The sequence below is a fragment of the Gossypium hirsutum genome, chromosome D10 (assembly GCF_007990345.1).
Source record: "Gossypium hirsutum isolate 1008001.06 chromosome D10, Gossypium_hirsutum_v2.1, whole genome shotgun sequence".
NCBI classification, from domain to species: Eukaryota; Viridiplantae; Streptophyta; class Magnoliopsida; order Malvales; family Malvaceae; genus Gossypium; species Gossypium hirsutum.
Window position 1 is genome coordinate 65,287,483 of NC_053446.1, and position 21,135 is coordinate 65,308,617.

Genomic DNA, 21,135 nt, shown 5'->3' on the forward strand with positions numbered 1-21,135 from the left:
AAAGATGAATGTGCCTTTTGTCGTGAGAAAGGGCATTGGAAAAAGAATTGTCCTAAGTTACAAAAGGGCAAGTCTATTTCTAATGCATGTGTAGCGGAGCATGATGAGGAGTCAGACTTTAGCTTGGTTGGCATGGCAATGGCATGTCAAACGGATGAGTGGATATTGGATTCGGGATGTACTTACCATATGTGTCCTAATAAGGACTGGTTTTCTAGTCTTGAAGAACTAGAAGGTGGAGTTGTTTTTATGGGCAATGATAGTGCCTGTAAGACAATGGGTGTAGGTACAATCAAATTGAAGAACCATGACGGCTCAATCCAAGTTCTGACAGATGTTCGCTATGTACCCAGCTTGAAGAAAAATCTCATCTCATTAGGGGCCCTAGAATCTAAAGGGCTCACAATCACTTTGAAAGATGGATTACTAAAGGTAGTAGCTGGGGTATTGACGATGATGAAAGGCACTAGAAGAAATAACTTGTACTATTTAAATGGAAGTACAGTTATTGGATCAACATCAACAGCTTCTGCGAAAGATACAGATTCAGAGGCTACCAGGTTATGGCATAGGCGATTGGGACATGCTGGTGAAAAAGCTTTGCAGACTTTGGCGAAGCAAGGCTTGTTGAAAGGTGCAAATTCTTGCAAATTAGAATTCTGTGAACATTGTGTTCTGGGCAAGCAGACGAGGGTAAAATTTGGTTCAGCAATTCACAATACGAAAGGAATTCTGGACTATGTTCACAGTGATGTGTGGGGACCTACCAAAGTGGCTTCTTTGGGAGGTATGCACTATTTTGTCACTTTTCTTGATGATTATTCAAGAAAAGTATGGGTGTATCTAATGAAAAGAAAAAATAAAGTTTTGGATGCATTTCTGAAGTGGAAGAAGATGGTGGAGACTCAGACAGGTCGAAAGGTCAAACGACTTCGATCAGATAATGGTACTGAGTACAAAAATGATCCATTTCTACAAGTATGTCAAGATGAGGGCATTGTGCGACACTTCACTGTTCGAGATACACCACAGCAGAATGGGGTGGCAGAACGCATGAATCGGACTATACTGGAGAAAGTTCGATGTATGTTGTCCAATGCTGGATTGGGCAAGGAATTTTGGGCTGAGGCAGTTACATATGCGTGCCATCTAATTAACCGATTGCCATCAGCTGCAATAAATGGAAAAACTCCTATGGAGATGTGGACTGGTAAACCTGCTACTGATTATGATTCTTTACATGTTTTTGGTTCCACTGCATATTATCATGTAAAAGAATCTAAGTTAGACCCAAGAGCAAAGAAAGCATTATTCATGGGTATAACTGGTGGTGTAAAAGGATACCGTCTCTGGTGTCCTGATACAAGGAAGATTGTTTTCAGTAGAGATGTAACTTTTGATGAATCAACCATGATGAAGAACGAGGATTCACAAAAGGATGACAAAACCAGTAGTACTTTGCAGCAGGTGGAGTTTGAAAAGGTTAATGATGATCCAGCTAATATTGAAAGAACAAATGATGAAGAAGTTTCGACCCAAGAACTTCTACAGCAACAAGATTCAATTGCATATAGGAGGCCAAGAAGAGAGATTCGTAAGCCTGCTCGCTTTGATGATATGGTGGCCTATGCACTTCCAATTGCAGATGATGATGTTCCTTCCACTTACACAGAAGCAATAAGTAACTCTGATGGTGTAAAGTGGAAGCAAGCTATGAATGAAGAAATGCAGTCTCTTCATAAAAATAGGACTTGGGAGTTGGTGAGACTGCCCAAGGGAAAGAAGGCAATTGGATGCAAATGGGTATATGCAAAGAAGGAAGGATTTCCTGGTAAAAATGAAATTCGATACAAGGCTAGATTGGTAGCAAAGGGTTACGCTCAGAAAGAAGGAGTAGACTACAATGAAGTGTTTTCTCCAGTTGTGAAGCATTCGTCTATTCGAATTTTGCTAGCCTTGGTTGCGCAATACGATCTTGAACTAGTTCAGCTTGATGTGAAGACAGCATTTTTACACGGTGATTTGGAAGAGGAAATCTATATGACTCAGCCTGATGGATTCAATGTTGCTGATAAAGAAAATTGGGTTTGCAAACTGACAAAGTCGCTTTATGGATTGAAACAATCTCCGAGGCAGTGGTACAAGCGATTTGATCAGTTCATGAAAGGGCAAAGGTACACAAGAAGTAAATTTGATCATTGCGTATATTTTCAGAAGCTACAAGAAGGAACTTTCATATACTTGCTCTTATATGTTGATGATATGCTGATAGCATCTAAGAGCAAAGTTGAGATTGAGAGATTGAAGACTCAACTCAATCTCGAGTTTGAGATGAAAGATCTAGGTGAAGCTAAGAAGATTCTTGGCATGGAAATATGTAGAGATAGAGCTCATGGCAGAGTTAGCTTGTCTCAGAAGCAGTATTTGAAGAAAGTACTACAGCAGTTTGGCATGAACGAGCAGACCAAACCTGTAAGTACCCCGTTGGCTTCTCATTTCAAGCTTTCTGCACAACTATCTCCTTCGATGAATACGGAACGAGAATACATGTTGCAAGTTCCGTATTCTAATGCAGTGGGTAGCTTGATGTATGCAATGGTGTGTACAAGACCCGACATTTCACAGGCAGTTAGTATAGTGAGCAGGTATATGCATAATCCTGGAAAAGGACATTGGCAAGCTGTGAAATGGATTCTACGGTATATTCAGAAGACCGTGGATGTTGGATTACTATTCAAGCAGGATAATACACTTGGTAAAGGTGTTATTGGGTACGTTGATTCTGACTATGCCGGTGATTTGGACAAGCGAAGATCAACCACCGGTTATGTGTTTACACTTGCTGGAGGACCAATAAGTTGGAAGTCTACACTACAGTCTACAGTTGCATTGTCAACCACAGAAGCCGAGTACATGGCTGTAACAGAGGCTGTAAAGGAGGCTATTTGGTTACAAGGTATAGCTAAAACCTTGGGGTTGGTTCAGGAGCATATTAACGTGTATTGTGATAGTCAAAGTGCTATTCATTTAGCAAAGAATCAAGTCTATCATGCACGTACAAAACATATCGACGTACGATTCCATTTTGTACGGGAAATTATTGAAGAGGGGAAAATTTGTCTTCAGAAGATCAAAACTGCAAATAATCCCGCAGATATGATGACCAAGGTGGTAACAGCAACCAAGTTCGAACATTGTTTGAACTTGATTAATATCCTGCAAGTTTAACAGTTGAAGAAGGCACTATCAAGTATTGTTATCAAAGGCAGAAAGAATTGTGTGAAGATAAGATTATCCTAATCAAATCTTCAAGGTGGAGATTATTGGAACCCACCCATTGTTTGCAAAGTCAAAAAGGGTGGGCACCGAAAGTAGAAAGTAAAATTGGTTGGCAAGTTGGGTTAAAAGTTGGCATGGGATAATTGCAATTTTGGTCCCTAATTGTATAGGGACATTGCAAGTTGATCCTTGAACCTCAACTATAAATAGGCCTAACCATTTCTTACTTTCTTCATCCCACACTTGCCATTCTCTACTTAAGGCAATTGTTCTCTCTCCCTATTTGTAAACTTTCACTTGTATTTTTGGAGTGAAATATATTTGGTAGTGCCCGAGGACGTAGGCAAAATTTGTTGAACCTCGTTAAAATTCTAGTGTTCTTTATTTTTGTTCTGCATATTTTGCAAGTGTCATTGTAGTGATTTATTGTGCTATTAAATTACGATAGAGGGATATTCTGGCTAGGAAAGATCTGGTATGTAAGCGATCCTCGTGATCCACCTCTCTTTCCTGGGAATTGAACTTAGTGTGATTTTTCAGTACAATAATTTTACTCTTTCACACGCTTCCGCGCAACAATAAAAAATGTAAATAAGTAAAAATGAAATCTAAAACAAAGATAAGTTAAAAATAACAATATGAGAAACTTATTGTTACCTGTCAAATTTGCCTCCTTCTATATGCCACCCTTTTAATTTACCGACCTCTGCAAAAGCAATTTTCCATCGTTGTACTGTCTCAGTTGGTTGCTTTGATTCATGCTCCTCGAAGGATGTCTCAAAACTCCCACCACTATTTCGCACATTGGAAGGATCAACATGGTAAAAGACGGGAAGAACAATATGCTTGTCAGTGGGATTGTGCTTGCAATCCATGATGTCTGAAAGTTCACCTAAGCATGATTCTGAAGAAGCATAGGCTTTAGATAAAACGAGGATTGAGAGATTTGAGGCCGAAATTGCTCGAGAATATGTTGGTAGAAGTTTCTCTCCTTTTTTCAGTGTTTCGTTATCAGGGAAGACATTAATTCCTACTTTTTCCAAAGCATTGACTAGGTGATTGGAGAAGTTGAGGCGTGTGTCTTCACCTAAGCTTAAGAAAACTTGATGCTTCTTCATCTTTTGCATAACATACGCAACAATATCCTTGATGTACTGGGTTTCAGGCCTAGCAAATAATAGAAGAAGTATAAATATGAAATCCAAAACGAAGATAAGTCAAATATAAGGAGATGCGACAAATATAGTTACCTATCCGAGATGCTTCCATCTATATGCCACCCTTCTAATTTACCAACTTCAGCAAAAGCAGTTTTCCATCGTTTCACCTCATCAACTGACCTCCTTGCTTCATGCTCATCAAAGGATTCCTTAAAACTCCCATCAATATTCTCCACATCAGAGGGGTTAACATGGTAAAAGATGGGAAGAACAATTTGTTGTTCGACGCTATAGCGGTCCATGATGTCAGAGAGTTCAAGCAAGCATGATTTCGAAGAGGCATAGTCTGCAGACAAAACGATGATTGAGATACTTGAGACTGCAATTGCTCGAGAAAGTGCTTGTGAAAGCTGCTCCCCTTTTTCCAATTTTTCTTCATCGAAGAAAACATCAAGTCCCTCGTCTTTCAAAGCTTGAAGTAAGTGAGTGGTGAAATTAAGGCGCGTGTCTTCACCTCTGAAGCTTAAGAAAACATGATACTTCATTAGAGTAGAAGACGAAGAAGAAGAAGCCATGGAAGAGTATTGAAGCAAAAGAGAGAAAAATATAGCGAGTGAGTTTTGCTTGGGTTGTGGTATTATTGTAAGAAGAAAAAGTGTAAAATTTGCATAATCTTTGGTATCCTTTTATTAAATGGGAAAGAGAGTGAAGGCCTTTTCCTTATACTTGAGCTTAGCCAATTATCTTAGTCAACACCACCAGAGATAATCAATTCTCCTTTTTATCTTTTACCGACAAAAGTGGGAGTGTTTTCATGGTATTCTTATTTGAACGATTAATAAAATATAAATTTAAAAATCGCGATTAATTGAGCTTAGTTTACAGTTTTATAATAAAGTCTCTCTTGATGTTTTAAATATTTTAAATCAAGATAAAGTTAAGGGTGCTTTTGATAAATTTAGTTTGATGTAATTTTTATTTGTTTGTTTGTTTTTTTACTAAAAAATATGTTTTTATCTGAAATCGAATTGAATTTTATTTTTTATTTAATATATAATTAATTTTAACTTTTTTGATATAAAAATATATATTTTATATTTTAAATAGTGAAAGTAATTTAAAAGTTTTTGAAAAATTATTGTATTTTAGAAATATTTATGAAATTAAATTTGAAATTTATCAAATAATATTTAAAAGCCATAAAACAAAACTTATTTTATCAAAATAAACCTTAAAAATCAAAACAAAAAATTAATATAAGAAACTGTGAGCCAAATCGAGCTGAATTAAACTATAATGGATGGTTCAAAAAATATAAATAACTCGGCCTGTGAACCTCTTTGAAACTTCACTATCCATGAAATTAGTCAATTTGGAAAAGGGTCAAATCTTGATTTTGAGTCCTCCTACTATTCTCAAATTCGAAATTTAGTCATTTAACTTAAAATAATCTTTTTATTTATATGTTGTTATTAGTTTATTCAAACAAGACAGTTCTATTTCAAATAAAATTAAAATTTTAGTACGTATTATTATCAAAGTGATATAATATCTTGTAAAAGGTAACTAAAATAAACAAATAAAGAACAAAAAAATTGAGAGAGAAGTGAAGATAAGGGCATAGTTAACTTTTTCTATGTTTATTAAGATAAATAATCTTATGGAGCAAATCCAAAAATTAGTTTAGAGTCTACTGTTGGAGAGGATAATGATAGTAGTTATGGATCATCTGTTGGTGATGAAAATGCTGTTGATTTTGCATTAGATGAAGTGAACAATGTTGCGGTTGCAATTAGTGGAAAAGAGGAGGATGGGAATAATACTAAAACTGAGGTATGGGACTTAGATGAACATGGCAGCTTGGTTGGGTTCAATGAAGATGAAGAACATGAAGATGGTGAGAGAAGAAGAAGCAAGTTTCTTTTATACAATGATCGATCTAATCCGTTAAAATTTAGTTTTGGGAATGTTGTTTAAAGATGGCAAATAGTTTAAGAGTGCAATTCGAAACTACTCCAAAGAATGTAGAAGACAACGGAAGTTTCTTAAGAATGAATCGAAAAGGGTTGTTGTGAGGTGCATTGCTTCCCCTAACTGTCCATGGAGAATTTTGGCTAGCTATAATCCTATTGCCAAATACTTGCAAGTAAAAACTTTTCAGGAGAAGCATCATTGTTTGGGTAGTTTTGAGAACAAAATGATGATTGCTGCTATGATTGCCCAACATTTTAAAGCAATTATCAATGATCACTTTAAGATGCAACTAAGGAAAATTCAAAGAAGATGTGCTTCAGAGATGCATGTAAATGTGAGCATTCAGTGTTGTTATAGAGCCAAGAAAGTAGTGAAGGAGAAAATGGTTGGGAATTATGAGGAATTTGGTCAGTTATATGACTATACTCATGAGTCAAGGTCAAAGATGTCAGGCAGCACAATAAAAATGGTTGTTCACAATAGATTCCCCTCCTCATTTTAAAAGGTTTTATCTGTGCTTTGATACACTAAAGAGAGGTTGGAAAGTGAGGTGTAGGCCACTTATTGGATTATATGATTGCTTCCTAAAAGGGTCATTTAAGAGTGAAATTCTCACAATTGTTGGAAGGGAAGCAAACAACCAGATGTTCCCTATTACATGGGTTGTGGTTGAAGTGGAATACATTGATTCATGGGCCTAGTTTCTTAGTCTCCTATCAATTGATTTGGGCTTGGAGGATTGGTATGGGTTTACAATTTTCAGGGACCAACAAAAGGTTAGGGAATTAATAAATTTGGGCTTGGTCTTGTCTTTTTATTTTGTTAAGTATAATTAACTATATTTTTCTAACAATCTATTTGGTTCATTAAAACACAATTAAGGCCTTCAGAGTGCAATTTCTGACATATCGCCAAAGGTGGAGCATAGGAATTGTGCGAGGGACATGTTTGCAAATTGGTCAGGAAGGAAGCTAGGGAAATCTTATAAATATGATTTCTGGCAGATTGTGAATTCCACGACTGAGAATGAGTGGGAGGAATTATGTGCAGCACTATGTCCGACTTGACTTTCATGAAAATTTTATGGAAACTACGGATCACGGTCATAAAATTCAAAATAATAAAACATAACAAATAGAAAACACCTACTCCAAGATCAATATAAAACCATATGTTAGAAGATTAACAAATCTCAAGCATCTGTTGATTATATATAGGGAACAGTTGGTAGGTTTACCTTATCTAACATGAATATAAATCAGAAATCATGAACTGAAAACATATATATTCACTAACATTTTAAGGAAATATGAAGCATAAATCAATGGGTAAACGAATCATTGAAGTAAAATGCAGATAGTCTTGAGATACAATATGATTAAATCTCTACTTACTGCCCATGGCATGAGCCCCAATGGTGGAACATAAACAATTAAGCTGAATGATGTCCACCACAGATCCTATGAATCAAAACCAACCAATAACAAGTCAATTGCCAAAAAGAATTCAAGTATGAATCTTAATATCTCTTCATTGCAATGCTCAAACAACATGAGAGGCAGTAACATACAAAAAACTTTCAGCCCAAACTGATACGACAATCAAAATCCAAGGTAAGAAGCTATCAACTCCAATGGCTCTACCATGGAACTAATCCAATCTAGCTTGAGAATGAAAACTGCCGAAGGTTGCATCTAGCTCCACGTGTTCATCCCACAAGTTTTGAGATCTCTTGCAAATTCTGGATTTATATAATCCCATTGATAAATATGGGAAAACATGGTGAGGATGCAGAAATCATTATATGAACCTAAAATCATGATAATTAAGTCAAAGTCAATGGTAACTTCTTCACCAAGACTGAATTTGCCAGAACCCAGAAAGGGCCTCAAAAGATTACTTTGAAGTTGTGTTCACAAATCTGTTGACAACTTGCATCGTCACCAAATATCAGTTAAAAAACTTGTATAAAACAAGCATTCAGCAAAACAAATTGAAGCTCTTACAGTTCAGGTGCTCCTCCTTTTATGGCTAAAGCTCCAATTCAGCAGTGGCACAAATAACCAATCTTTCTAATGAATCTAGATGTCATTGAAGGAAAATGCAGCAAGTATTGAGATACCAGATGACACCAATGCTGGAAACTAAACAATGAAGCTGAATCGAGTCCACCACTGGTCCTATGAATTAAAAAAACCAACCAATAACAAGTCAACTGTCAATAAGAATTAAGTATGAATCTTAATAGCTGAATTTTAAGAACACAGACACAACAGGGGGATGAAGATGAGAAAATAAAAATAATAATAATAATAATAATAATAATAATAATAAGAAAAAATCACAAGCTTTTGAACAAATTTCCAATTTTTATGTTTACAAATTATGCTTTTAACATTTACAATGTAGAACTACAAGGTTTCAGTATGGTAAAGCACCTTATGAAAGACGAGTAACTTATAAAGCAGAGCAAGTTAGATTCATCCTGGTCGGTTTTAATTAATTAAAGCACTTTATTTGCTGTTATTAATTTATAAGTTCAAAATTTACTATTAATAATTGTGGGAAAAAAAGTATGGCTATATGAAAAATGAAATGAAAAAACTGAAAAAAATATGATAATATGAAAAAATGAGATGAAATGAAACATTGAAACCTTACCTATGCATTTGGATGACATAATTGAGAAGTTGAAACTCCTCAAAAGCAGAGCCAAAGATGGAAAGCGATACAAACTATTTCAATCTTTTAAGTCCTCCATCCCCTTCTTCACCATCATGGCTAAAGCTTCTTTTGTTCCCAGCAACTCTCTTTACAGTAGCATCTGTATCACTCTTTGCATCCACGTAAAATACATGAACACCACATCTCTCCACCTTGGTATACTTTTCTCCTTCATCATTGGCTTCATCGAAATGGAAATTTTTGATGTAGAATTCAAATGTTGCCTCCTCATAATTCTTGTCTTCTATAACCATGTCGATGCTAGATAGAATAAACACGTGATAATCCATGTACTTAACTGGCTCATAAAAACTGCGGAAACATATCTCACTTCTGAAATTTTCACAATCACCTCCACCATTGCCACCACCGGCGGTTGTAAGTTGGTACTCACAAATACATTCACGTAATTGAAATTCAAGGCAGTGAGTGAGATCAGCCACAAGGCAGATAGCAAAAACCAAAAATCTGCTCCCACTACCCCCATTTGGGGCTATCTTCAAACTTAAGGAAGAATTCATGCTCTGACACTAGAACATATTTGCTAAAATTTTGTTTCCTGGGAAACAACAAATCAAACTTGGAGCTCTGTCAGGGTTGTATTGCAAATCATATCTCGCTGCCCATTTCTTAGCTAGGGATCGAATTTTGAGCATGGCATTTGCCTCAATGTTATTAGTTGAGTCTTGATTCAAGTTGAAGCAATTACGGAATCGCATCAAAAAGTTATGATTTATGCAAAACTCATCATCTAAAGAATCAAACTGATTTAAATTTTGATCTGCAAAGGATACTTTTTCTAATGACGTGCAGTCATTTACACTCAAGACTTCCAGATATGGTGGAAGCTCTGAGAGTAATTCGACCTTTGGGCAACCACTAAGATCCAGATAATGAAGAGATTCCAACTTGATCGATACATTTTTGACCGCTGAGCTACTCATATTTAAGTGCTGAAGATTACATAGAGAGTCGAATGGCAACGACACTTCTTCAATTTGAGTGCCAGATAAGTTTAATTCTATTAAGCTTCCTGGGATTTCTGGAAATTCGACCAGTGGGCAACCACTAAGATTCAGTTTACGAAGGGATTCCAACTTGATCGATACATTTTTGACCGCTGAGCTACTCATATTTAAAAGCTGAAGATTACATAGAGAGTCGAACGGCAACGACACTTCTTCAATTTGAGTGCCAGATAAGTTTAATTTTATTAAGCTTCCTGGGATTTCTGGAAATTTGACATTGGGCATCCACTAAGATTCAGTTTGCGAATGGATTCCAACTTGATCAATACATTTTTGACCGCTGAGCCACTCATTTTTAAGTGCTGAAGATTACATAGGGGGTCGAAAGGCAACGACACTTCTTCAATTGGGCAACCACTAAGATCCAATTTACGAAGGAATTCCAACTTTAAAATATTGATCGATACTTTTTTCACCTTTGACTTCCCTAACCACAAAGTTTCAAGTTTGTGGAGATCCTTAATTGAATCAGACACTTCTTCTACTTTGGTTTCTGATAAATCTAAAGAACAAAAGGGACGTGGGACCATAGGAAACTTCTTGAGACTATAACATCCGTTAAGGCAAAGACTATATTGATGAAGAGATGCCAAATGATTGAGGCAAGGAAGTTCAACCAAACTTTGACAGTTAGAGCAACCAAGGAATTCAAGGTTGATTGCTCTTGAAAGATTAGGTATCTTCCTTAAATTCACGCACCCATCAAAGTAAATTTTCCTTAAATGAACAAGGTCCTGTAGAAAAAATAATTGTATTACTTTTGAGATTCAACCACTTACTTTAGACAGTAAAATATGTAAAGGAAATAAATAATTATAATACGATAAAAAATAAAAATTTATATTTAATGCATCCGGCGTGAAAATTCACCCACAGCTAATAAATCAAACGATGTCACTTATCTAAAGATAATAAATTCTTTTATATATTTTTTTAAAAACCTTTAAATAAAATGTTATCATATGAATATTTGATACACCAAATTATAAATCAGTTTTTCAAAAAAAGAGAGAGTATAAAAACGCATACCATACGATCATCTTCATTCCAAAGTTCAACCAAACTTTTACAGTAAGAGCAATCAAGGAATTCAAGGTTGATGGCTCTTGAAAGATTACATATCTTCCTTATATTTTAGCATTCTGAAACGTAAATTTCCCTTAAATTAACAAGCTCCTATATAGAAACAAAATTTGTATTACTTTTAAGCATCAACTACTTACTTTAAGTAGTAAAAAATAAAAAAGGAAATAAATAATTATAATACTAAGAAAAATAGAAATTCATATTTGATGTATTGGGTGTGAAAATTAACCCACAACCAATAGATCAAATGATTATTTGATACATTAAATTAAAAAAAAATTCTTAAATGAAATAAGTATGAAAGCACACATACTATATAATCATCTTCATTCCAAAGTTCAACCAGACTTTCACAGCCAATGCAACGAAGCAGTTCAAGGTTGATGGAACCTGAAAGATTATGCATCTTCCTTAAATTCTTGCAATATGAAACGTCAATTTCCCTTAAATTAGTAAGGTTCTGTGCAAAAGAAAAATATATAAAAAATATATAACAATAATTATATCATTGTTAAGTATCATCTACTTACTTTAGAAAGTAAGAAATAAAAAGAAAATAAATAATTGACAAGATCCTGCACAGGATGAGAACAAAAGTAGTGTCATTACTTTAGAGCATCATCTACTTATATTAAGACTATCAAAATAAAAAGTTATATTGGGTGTATTAATTCACCTACCATTAATAGATCAGATTGCTTCTTTTAGAAAAATAGAATAAATTTATATATATATTTAAAAAATAAAATAAAATGATTTCACTTATTCAAATAAAATAAAATAAAATAAAACAAAATGTTTCATATTTATATTTTAAAAACTTTACATAAATATCATATGATATATTATTTGACACATCAAATTATAAATCCTCTTTCTCTTTAAAAAAAACTTCTTAGATGAAGACAGTATGAAAGTATATACCATATCGTCATCTTCATTCCAAAGTTGTTCCATGTTGCCATGTAATAGTTTCAACACGACAAGATTTTTTGGATTAAAACCAGATAAAGATTTGAAAGGGTAAACATCCCAACGGAGAAACCTTAACTCATCAGGAAGAGATATACTCTCAACTTGATTTGCATATAGCTTCTTAAGCCATAACATTTTCTTAGGAAAGCTAATGTTGATATATCTAAGCTTATGCATCTTCTCAAAAGCAGTAGCACAAAACTGTAGACTATCAACTTCAGTCATGTCTACCTTTATTCCTTTAATTAGGTCAGTCCCCTGATAAAAAAAAATATTTATCATGAATTAACACAAAGAAATTTATGTACATTCCATTAAATCAGTCATAAAAAAGCTAATTAAATTAGGAAAGACTTTAAAATAACTTGGCATACCTTTTTATTAGTGGAATTTTTAGATGCACAATGTTTTTACTGTTTAATATTTTTAAAGTAATGCATTATATTTTTAACTAACTCAAAAAACCTTTAGCAAATTCCATGTTGACTGTTGTATCATAAGACATTTGGTCATTATGTTTATGGGAAGTAATAAATATTTTATGTTTTAAAATAATAATTAAAAAGGATAATACTTTGTAAACCACAACATCTATTAAACCATGTGAAAGAATAAAAAGAATATAAATACAATTAACACTTACTTTATCATGGCTGATCACTTCTTCCACATCTTTACAATTCCATAATCTACTGCGCTTTCCAGGGTATTCAGAGTCTTGCATAACAATGTCTTTGCCCATCTCTTCAAGCATGTCATGCATAGAAATAGATTCATATTTGACCTCAAGTAGGCACTTGCCGACCAACTTACTTATTCCACATCTTGCACCTTTATAATAATTACTTAGAATTTTTTCTACATAATTCAAGTGTTGCCCTTTAAAGATGCATGCTACGTCAAGAAATATATTCTTCTCTTCCTCATCCAGCCCATCTAAGCTACTCTTCAAAATATGTGAAAATTTTATTTCTCCACATTGCTTTAGTTCATGTTTAACTTCTTTACCTCATGTATGTGGTTTGCTCCTCCATTCCTAAGTACTTGTATATCTCTAGATGTTACAATGATTTTACTTCCAGGACCAAAATATTTAACACCCATAAAATCTATTTGGTCTGGGTCAGTAACATCATCAAAGACAAGAAGTATTTTTTTTATTATTCAGCCTCTCGTGGTAAGGGTATCCTATGGAAGGAGTATTGTTTAATAGTTTGGAAAGAAGTTCATTTCGTAAAGATTCACTCCCCTGTTTCTTTATTTTCTCACTAATGTTTTGAAGAAACAAACTACATTCAAACTTTGGAGAGACTTCCTTATATACAGCATCAGCAAGGGTAGTTTTGCCTATACCACTCATGCCCCAAAGTCCTATTACATGGATGCCCGATTGCTCAATCAACACCAAAAGCTTCTTTTTTTGATCATCTATTCCCGCCAATTCTTCAGAGACACTTCTACAATTGCTATTCAACTTTTTTAAAACATATTCAACGACATCTTTAATGTACTCAGTTTCAAATCTAGAAAATTTAAAAATAAAATCAACAGTCAAAAGATATATATATATATAAGTCAAATATAAGAAGATGAGAATGTATATATTGTTACCTATCGGATTTGCCTCCTATATGCCACCCTTTTGATGCACCGATTTCAGCGAAGGCGGCTTTCCATCGCTTCACGTCTTCAATTGGTCTCTTTGATTCATGCTCTTCGAAGGATGTCTTAAAAGTCCCACCAATATTTCGCACATCGGAAGGATCAACATGGTAAAAGATGGGAAGAACAATATGTTTGTCCGTGGGCTTGCGCTTGCGATCCATGATGTCAGAAAGTTCAGCTAAGCATGATTGTGAAGAAGCATAGTCTTTAGATAAAACGAGGATGGAGAGATACGAGGCTGCAATTGCTTGTGAAAGTGCATGTGAAAGTTCCTCCCCTTTCTCTAGTTTTTCTTCATCGAAGAAGACATTCAGTCCCTTGTCTTTCAAAGCTTGGAGTAGATGAACGGTGAAGTTAAGGCGCGTGTCTTCACCTATGAAGCTTAAGAAAACTTGATGCTTCATTTGACGAGAAGAAGATGAAGAAGACGCCATGAAGGTGTATGGATTGTGAGATTGAGGAAAAAGAGAACAAAATAAACCGAGGGAGCTTTGCTTTTGCTTCTATCTTTTTAATGGTAAGAAGAAAAAGTGAGTCAATTAAATGGGAATGAGATTGAAAGGGTGAAGCATAGCCAATTTTATGAGTGAAGAATGTGCGTGTGGACCTTAGAAACCGCACCACCAATCAAACTCTATCTCTCCAAAAGCCTTTAACTCTGCTGCCTACCATCAAAAACTCGAACCAAATAAAATTAACTGTGCTGCTTGCTCTGCTCTTTTTTTTTTTTTTGAAGTTTGAAATTTTTTTAATCAAAATGGCTTTTTATAATTAAAATTTATTTTAATATATGAAACTTTGATTTGTAATCAAGTAACTCAGCTCTTGTGTATGTATGTGATGCTATTTTTGTCTTAAAGATTATTATCAACAAGAAAAATTGTTCCAATGATGTTGGGGGGTGTTAATTTCCAGGTCAAGGTCTTCCATTGGGACAAAATTGTTAAGTAAATAAATTTCCATTCTTGAATTTCTTTTTGGGTCCTAACAAAAATATTGACTTCTACACACTTTGTGATTTGGGTCAATTGAACTGAAATTTCATATAATTTTCTTTTAGGCAATTTTAAGTGAATTCAACTTAAATTTCCCACAACTTTATAATTTTCACTTTTTTCCCCTAAATGAAAAGTCTTTAGAATGAAGGGTGTTGTGTTTCTATTTTCCTAGGTAAAATAATGATAGATTTTCTTTGTGCTTTGGGGGTTTCCTATTTAATCCTTTATTTTGAGCACAGGTAAGGTGAGTTTGGTTAAAAAGACCTCTTTAGTTTCTTTCAATTTTGGAATCGAATAAATTGGTCACTCTCAAAAAAGAAAATCAAAGCAATTTAATCATTGTTAATTTTAAAGGTGAGTAATTAAGGACAATTAATCGTGATGTTAACGTCTTTCGTCAATTGTACATAATTTTGATTGGTATAACAATAAATTTAGCCTTCAATGTTTTCATTTTTTGTCAATTTGGTCTTGGTTCTAAAAAATCAATAAATTTAGTATCAACATTTACACGAATGTTGTGGCCTAAATTTGTTAAATCAAGACAAAATTGTAAAATTTAAGGGGTAAATTTGTTATTATACCAATCAAAATTATGTACGTTTGTTGGACAACATTAATGTTGTGATTAATTTACCTTAATTGCTCACTTTCGGAATTGATGGAATTTAAATTGCTCTAATTTTTTTAAGAGAGATCAATTTACTAAATATCAACATTGAGAGAGATAGAATAGATCTTTTACCAACAAATATGGTTGCTTACATTTATTTTAAACATAGATTCGAATCAGTTTTCTAATTAAACATGGATTCACCTAAACTGTTTAGCAAGTAAGAATGAGCAAAATTCTATTCTATTTGAAAAATTGAAAAAAAAATTGAATTTTAAATTATTCGAATATAGTTAATTGAGTTAATCAAATTAATTGACTCAACTTGATTTTTTTTCAAATTTCGAGTTCAATTCGGAGTTTTCGAATTCAAAGAATCCAAATAATTCGAATAAATCGAATACCCAAAAAAATTAAGCTAAATGATGTCATTGCCAAAAAGAATTCAAGTATGAATCTTAATGTCTCTTCACTGCAATGCTCAAACAACATAAAAGGCAGTAACATACAAAGAAATTTCAGCCCAAACTGATATGATAATCAAAATCCAAGATAAACTCAATCTAGCTTGAGAATGAAAACTGTCAAAGGTTGCCTCGAGCTCCACGTGTTCATCGCACAAGTTTTGAGATCTGTTGCAAATTCTGGATTTATATAATCCCATTGATAAATATGGGACAAAAAAAGATTAAGGATGCTGAAAATCATCATATGAACCTAAAATCATAATAATAAGTCAAAGTCAAAGGTAACTTACTTCACCACCAAGACTGAATTGCCAGAACCTAGAAAGGGCCTCAAAAGATTACTTTGCATTTGTGTAGACAAATCTGTTGACAACTTGCATTTTCACCAAATATCAGTTCAAACACTTGTATAAAGCAAGCATTCAGTAAAACAAATTGAAGCTCTTACAGCTCAGGTGTTCCTCCTTGTATGGCTAAAGCTCCAATTCAGCAGTGGCATTCTCAAAGATCTGTCATTCCTTCGTCTTACATCAACACAAAAGCAAAGGATATAAGAAAAACGTATCTCACAAATAACCAATCTTTCTAATGGAAGAAAATGCAGCAAGTATTGAGATACCAGATGACACCAATGCTGGAAACTAAACAATGAAGCTGAATCGAGTCCACATTTGGCCCTATGAATTAAAAAAACCAACCAAAAACAATTCAACTGTCAATAAGAATTAAGTATGAATTTTAATTTCTGAGTTTTGGTACCCACCAAAATCCTCTATGGATATTTTATCAACTCCAAAGCAGAATCATTTTGCTACTGTGTTGAAATCTCTAGTTTCCGTTCAATTTTCCTCCAAATTAATTAATATATATGGAGAATTTCGTTCTTGGACAATGTATGCTATATCTACAAAACAACACAGACATTACGGCGGAATGAAGATGAGAAAAAATAATAATAAGCAACTATCACAAACTATTGAACAAATTTCCAATTTTATGTTCATAAATTATGCTTTTAACATTTACAATGTGGAACTACAAGGATTCAGTATGGCAAAGCACCTTCTAAAAGACAAGTAATTTATAAAGCAGAGCAAGTTAGATTCATTCTGGTTGGTTTTAATTAATTAAAGCACTTCATTTTCTGTCACTAATTTATAGGTTGAAAATTTACTATTAACAATTGTGGAAAACAAAAGTATGGCAATATGAAAAATAACATGAAGATTTATGATAATATGAAAAAATGAGATGAAAATGAAACCCCTAACTATGCATTTGGATGACATAATTGAGAAGTTGGAACTCCTCAAAAACAGAGCCAAAGATGGAAAGAAATACAAACTATTTCAATCTTTTAAGTCCTCCATCCCCTTCTTCACCATCATGGCTAAAGCTTCTTTTGTTCCCAGCAACTCTCTTTTCAGTAGCATCCACGTAAAATACATGAACACCACATCTTTCCACCTTGTTATAGTCTTCTTCTTCATTAACTTCATCATCATTGTCGATGATGTAGAATTTAAATGATGCCTCTTCATAGTTCTTGTCTTCTTCAACCATGTCGTTGCTAGATAGAATAAACACGTGATCACCCTTGTACTTATTTGGCTCAGAACAATCGAAGAAAGATATCTTACTTATGTAGCTTTTAGAATCACCACCACCGGCGGCTGTAAGGTGGTACTCACAAATACAATTAAGATATTTAAAGCGATGGCAGTGAGTGAGATCAGCCACAAGGCAAATAGCAAAAACCAAAAATCTGCTCCCACTACCCCTATTTGGGGCAATCTTCAAACTCAAGGAAGAATTCATTCTCTGACACTTGAACTTATCTGCTGAAATTTTGTTTCCTGGGAAACAACAAATCAATCTTGGAAAGTCTTCTCGCTGGTATTTCCAATCATATCTCGCTGCCCATTTCTTAGCTAGGGATCCAATTTTGAGCATGGCATTTTCCTCAATGTTATCAATTGACTCTTGATTCAAGTTGATGCAATTACAGAATAGCATGCCAAACAAATCATCACCTAACGAATCGAACTGATATAAATCTTGATCTGCAAAGGAAACTTTTTCTAATGATGTGCAGCATTGTACATTCAAGTTTTGCATATATGGTGGGAAACTTTTTCTAATGATGTGCAGCATTGTACATTCAAGTTTTGCATATATGGTGGAAGCTCCGAGAGTAATTTGAGGCTCTCGCAACGATCCATCCTCATATGGTTAAGGATTTTAGGCCTCAAGCTTGGTGTGGGCAAATCGACAGTTGGAAACTCTCTGGAACCGAACAGGGTGATATTACACATTAGCTTTTGAATACTTGAGCCGCTCATATTTAAGTATTGAAGATTACTTAAAGAGTCTAACGACAAGGCAGCTTCTTCAATTCCAGTTCCAGATAAGTCTAACCATGTTAAGCTCCTCGGGATTTTTGGAAATTCGACCATTGGGCATTCACTAAGATTCAATTCACTAAGGAGTTCCAACTTTGAAATATTGATCGATACTTTTTCTACCTTTGATTTGCTCAACAACAATCTTTCAAGTTTGTGGAGATACTTAATTGCATCAGGTACTTCTTGTATTTCAGTTTCTCGTAAATCTAAATAACAAAAGTGACTTGGGACCTGAGGAAACTTCTTGAGACTATAACATCCTTCAAGGCGAAGCTTATCCTCATCACGAGATGCCAAATGATTGAGGCAAGGAAGTTCAAACAAACTTTCACAGTAAGAGCAATCAAGGAGTTCAAGGTTGAGGGCTCTTGAAAGATTAGGTATCTTCCTTAATTTTTTGCAATTTGAGACGTCAATTTCCCTTAAATTAACAAGATTCTGCACAGGAAAAAAATTTAAATGTCATCCACTTACTTTAGGCAATAAAAAATGGAAAGGAAATAAATAATTATAATAATAAGAAAAACAAAAACTTATACCGATGTATTGGACTTGAAATTTCACCCACAATTAATAGATCAAATGATGTCACCTATTTAAATAAAATAAAATCTTTTATATTTATTTTTTAAAAAACTTTAAATAAGATGTCATCATATGATCATTTGATACATCAAATTATAATTTTTTTTCCTTAAAAAAATTCTTAGATGGAGAAAGTATGAAAGCACATACCATATGATCATTTTCATTCCAAAGTTGTTCCATATTGCCGCTTCGTAATATCAACATGACAAGATTCTTTGGATTAAAACTTGATAAAGTTTTAAGGGGAAAATAATCCCAACAAAGGTACCTTAGCTTATTAGGAAGAGATATACTATCAACTTGGTCTACAAGAAACTTCGGATTTCGATAGCCATTCTCAATCTTTGAATCATAGAAGCAAATATATTTAAGATTAAGCATGTTCTAAAAAACAGATGGACATAACTGCAGCTCATCCATTTGAAACATGTCTAATTTTATTCCTTCAATTGATACCGTCCCCTAATAATGAAAAACATTTTATCAAGTATCAGTATATAAAGTTACATTTTGCTGTTTTTTAAAAGCAAGGTATTAAATAAGTACCAACCCAGTAAATCCTTGAGTAGATCCCATGTTATACTCTGAGACATTTGTCTTTATTTGTATGGTAAGTAAACTGATATTTTATTTTTTGAAATAATAATTAAAATGATTAACATTTGATACAATATAAATACAAACAATTAAACTTTTAACATATGAAAACATATAATTAACTGAATTTATATATTTACATGATATTACAAATAAATTTTAATTAAAATAACACAAATATATAAAATAATAGAAAACAATGTAAATACAATTAGCGCTTACTTTATTATATCTGAGCACTTGATCTACGTCTTCAGGAAACCATAACCTGCTACGCTTTCCCGGGTCTTCTTTACATTCTTGGCGAACAATGTCCTTGCCGATCTCTTCAAGCATGTCATGCATAGAATAACAATCTATGCTATCAAGTAAGCACTTGTCGACTAAGTTTCTTATTCCACTCATTGCACCCATATAATAATTACTTAGTATTTTTTCTACAGTATCCATTTTTTCTCCTTTAAATTGAAGCATGCTATGTCAAGAAATATATTCTTTTCTAGCTCACGCAACCCATCTAAGCTACTCTTCAAAATATGCGACATTTTTGGCTCGGCATATTGCCTTAGACTATCCACTTCGCTCTCCCACTCTTTTCTAGACTTTGTATATAGTTTAGAACCCAAAACTTTAAGAGCAAGTGGATTACCTTGGGCATATCCTACAAACTTGCATGATAGACCTTGAAAATCAGCTGCGGGATTCAACAAGTTAAATGCAAGTGTAGAAAAAAGTTGAAGAGAATCATTCTCATTCAACTTCTTCACCTCATATATGTGGTTAGCTCTTCCATTTTTAAGTACCTGTCTATCTCTAGATGTTACAATGATTTTACTTTCTGGACCAAAATGTTTAACACCCATAAATTCTATTTGATCTGGGTTACTAACATCATCAAGGACAACAAGTACTTTTTTATTGTTCAACCGCTCTTGGTAAGGGTGTCCTATGGAAGGGCTGTTAATACAAATTCCTTTTTCGTTTAATAATTTGGAAAAAAGTTCATTTCGTAAAGATTCATTCCCTACATTTTTTATTTTCTCACTAACATTTCGCAGAAACAAGTGGCTTTCAAAATTTTGGCAGATTTCACCATACACAACATCAGCAAGGGTAGTTTTGCCAATACCACCCATTCCCCATAGTCCTTGCTCAATCAGCCCCAAAATTATCTTTTTTTGATCATCTATTCCAATTTCCAACCAATTCTTCAGAAACACTTGTACAATTGCTATCCAACTCTTTTGAAATATATTCAACCACATCTTCAATGTACTCTGTTTCATATCTAGAAAATAGTTAAAAAATCGACAGTCAAAAGAAAGATATTCGTATTAGTCAAATATAAGGAGATGAGAATATATATATTGTTACCTATCGGATTTGCCTCCTATATGCCACCCTTTTAATGCACCGACCTCTTGAAATGCAGATTTCCATCGTTGTACTCTATCAGCTGGTTGCTTTGATTCATGTTTTTGGAAGGATGTCTTAAAAGTCCCACCAATTTTTTGCACATGGGAAGAATTAACATGGTAAAAGATGGGAAGAACAATATATTTGTCAGTAGGATTGC

At 33.9% G+C, this 21,135-nt stretch overlaps 5 protein-coding genes across 8 annotated transcripts; all 5 read right to left on the reverse strand.

The window, feature by feature from the left end:
• Positions 1 to 3,932: 3,932 nt before the first annotated feature.
• Positions 3,933 to 5,014, reverse strand: LOC107934952 (TMV resistance protein N-like). The gene is made up of 2 exons (XM_041102062.1): positions 4,530 to 5,014; positions 3,933 to 4,446 (listed from the first exon to the last, which is right to left on the reverse strand). The coding sequence occupies exons 1-2, from the start codon at positions 5,012 to 5,014 to the stop codon at positions 3,933 to 3,935; spliced, it is 999 nt and encodes a 332-aa protein (XP_040957996.1).
• A 2,574-nt stretch (positions 5,015 to 7,588) lies between these two features.
• LOC107934976 (TMV resistance protein N-like) lies at positions 7,589 to 14,586 on the reverse strand. Of its 4 annotated transcripts, none has more exons than XR_005919937.1 (7): positions 13,838 to 14,586; positions 12,870 to 13,749; positions 11,565 to 11,641; positions 11,195 to 11,341; positions 9,075 to 10,899; positions 7,984 to 8,593; positions 7,589 to 7,873 (listed from the first exon to the last, which is right to left on the reverse strand). XR_005919937.1 is itself a non-coding variant. In XM_041103652.1 (3 exons), the coding sequence occupies exons 1-2, from the start codon at positions 14,323 to 14,325 to the stop codon at positions 13,362 to 13,364; spliced, it is 876 nt and encodes a 291-aa protein (XP_040959586.1). In that variant the 5' UTR covers positions 14,326 to 14,584; the 3' UTR covers positions 11,491 to 11,641; positions 12,870 to 13,361. The 4 variants fall into 4 exon arrangements, 1 of the variants encoding a protein (XP_040959586.1); XR_005919938.1 differs by having other exon boundaries at positions 7,695 to 8,154; positions 8,420 to 8,593; XR_005919936.1 differs by having other exon boundaries at positions 7,695 to 8,593.
• Positions 14,587 to 16,332: 1,746 nt separating this feature from the next.
• LOC121222593 (disease resistance protein RPP2B-like) lies at positions 16,333 to 18,992 on the reverse strand. The gene is made up of 4 exons (XM_041103653.1): positions 17,315 to 18,992; positions 16,733 to 16,873; positions 16,589 to 16,646; positions 16,333 to 16,493 (listed from the first exon to the last, which is right to left on the reverse strand). Coding segments are annotated over exons 1-2 (810 nt in total). The 5' UTR covers positions 18,124 to 18,992; the 3' UTR covers positions 16,333 to 16,493; positions 16,589 to 16,646; positions 16,733 to 16,872.
• Positions 18,211 to 19,964, reverse strand: LOC107934954 (disease resistance protein RPP4-like). Its single transcript, XM_041102063.1, has 4 exons — positions 19,782 to 19,964; positions 19,110 to 19,304; positions 18,495 to 18,812; positions 18,211 to 18,255 (listed from the first exon to the last, which is right to left on the reverse strand). The coding sequence occupies exons 1-4, from the start codon at positions 19,962 to 19,964 to the stop codon at positions 18,211 to 18,213; spliced, it is 741 nt and encodes a 246-aa protein (XP_040957997.1).
• Positions 19,965 to 19,996: 32 nt separating this feature from the next.
• LOC107934955 (disease resistance protein RUN1-like) lies at positions 19,997 to 20,695 on the reverse strand. Its single transcript, XM_016867482.2, has one exon. It carries the CDS (start codon positions 20,693 to 20,695, stop codon positions 19,997 to 19,999), a length of 699 nt encoding a protein of 232 aa, XP_016722971.2.
• Between the last annotated feature and the right edge of the window lie 440 nt (positions 20,696 to 21,135).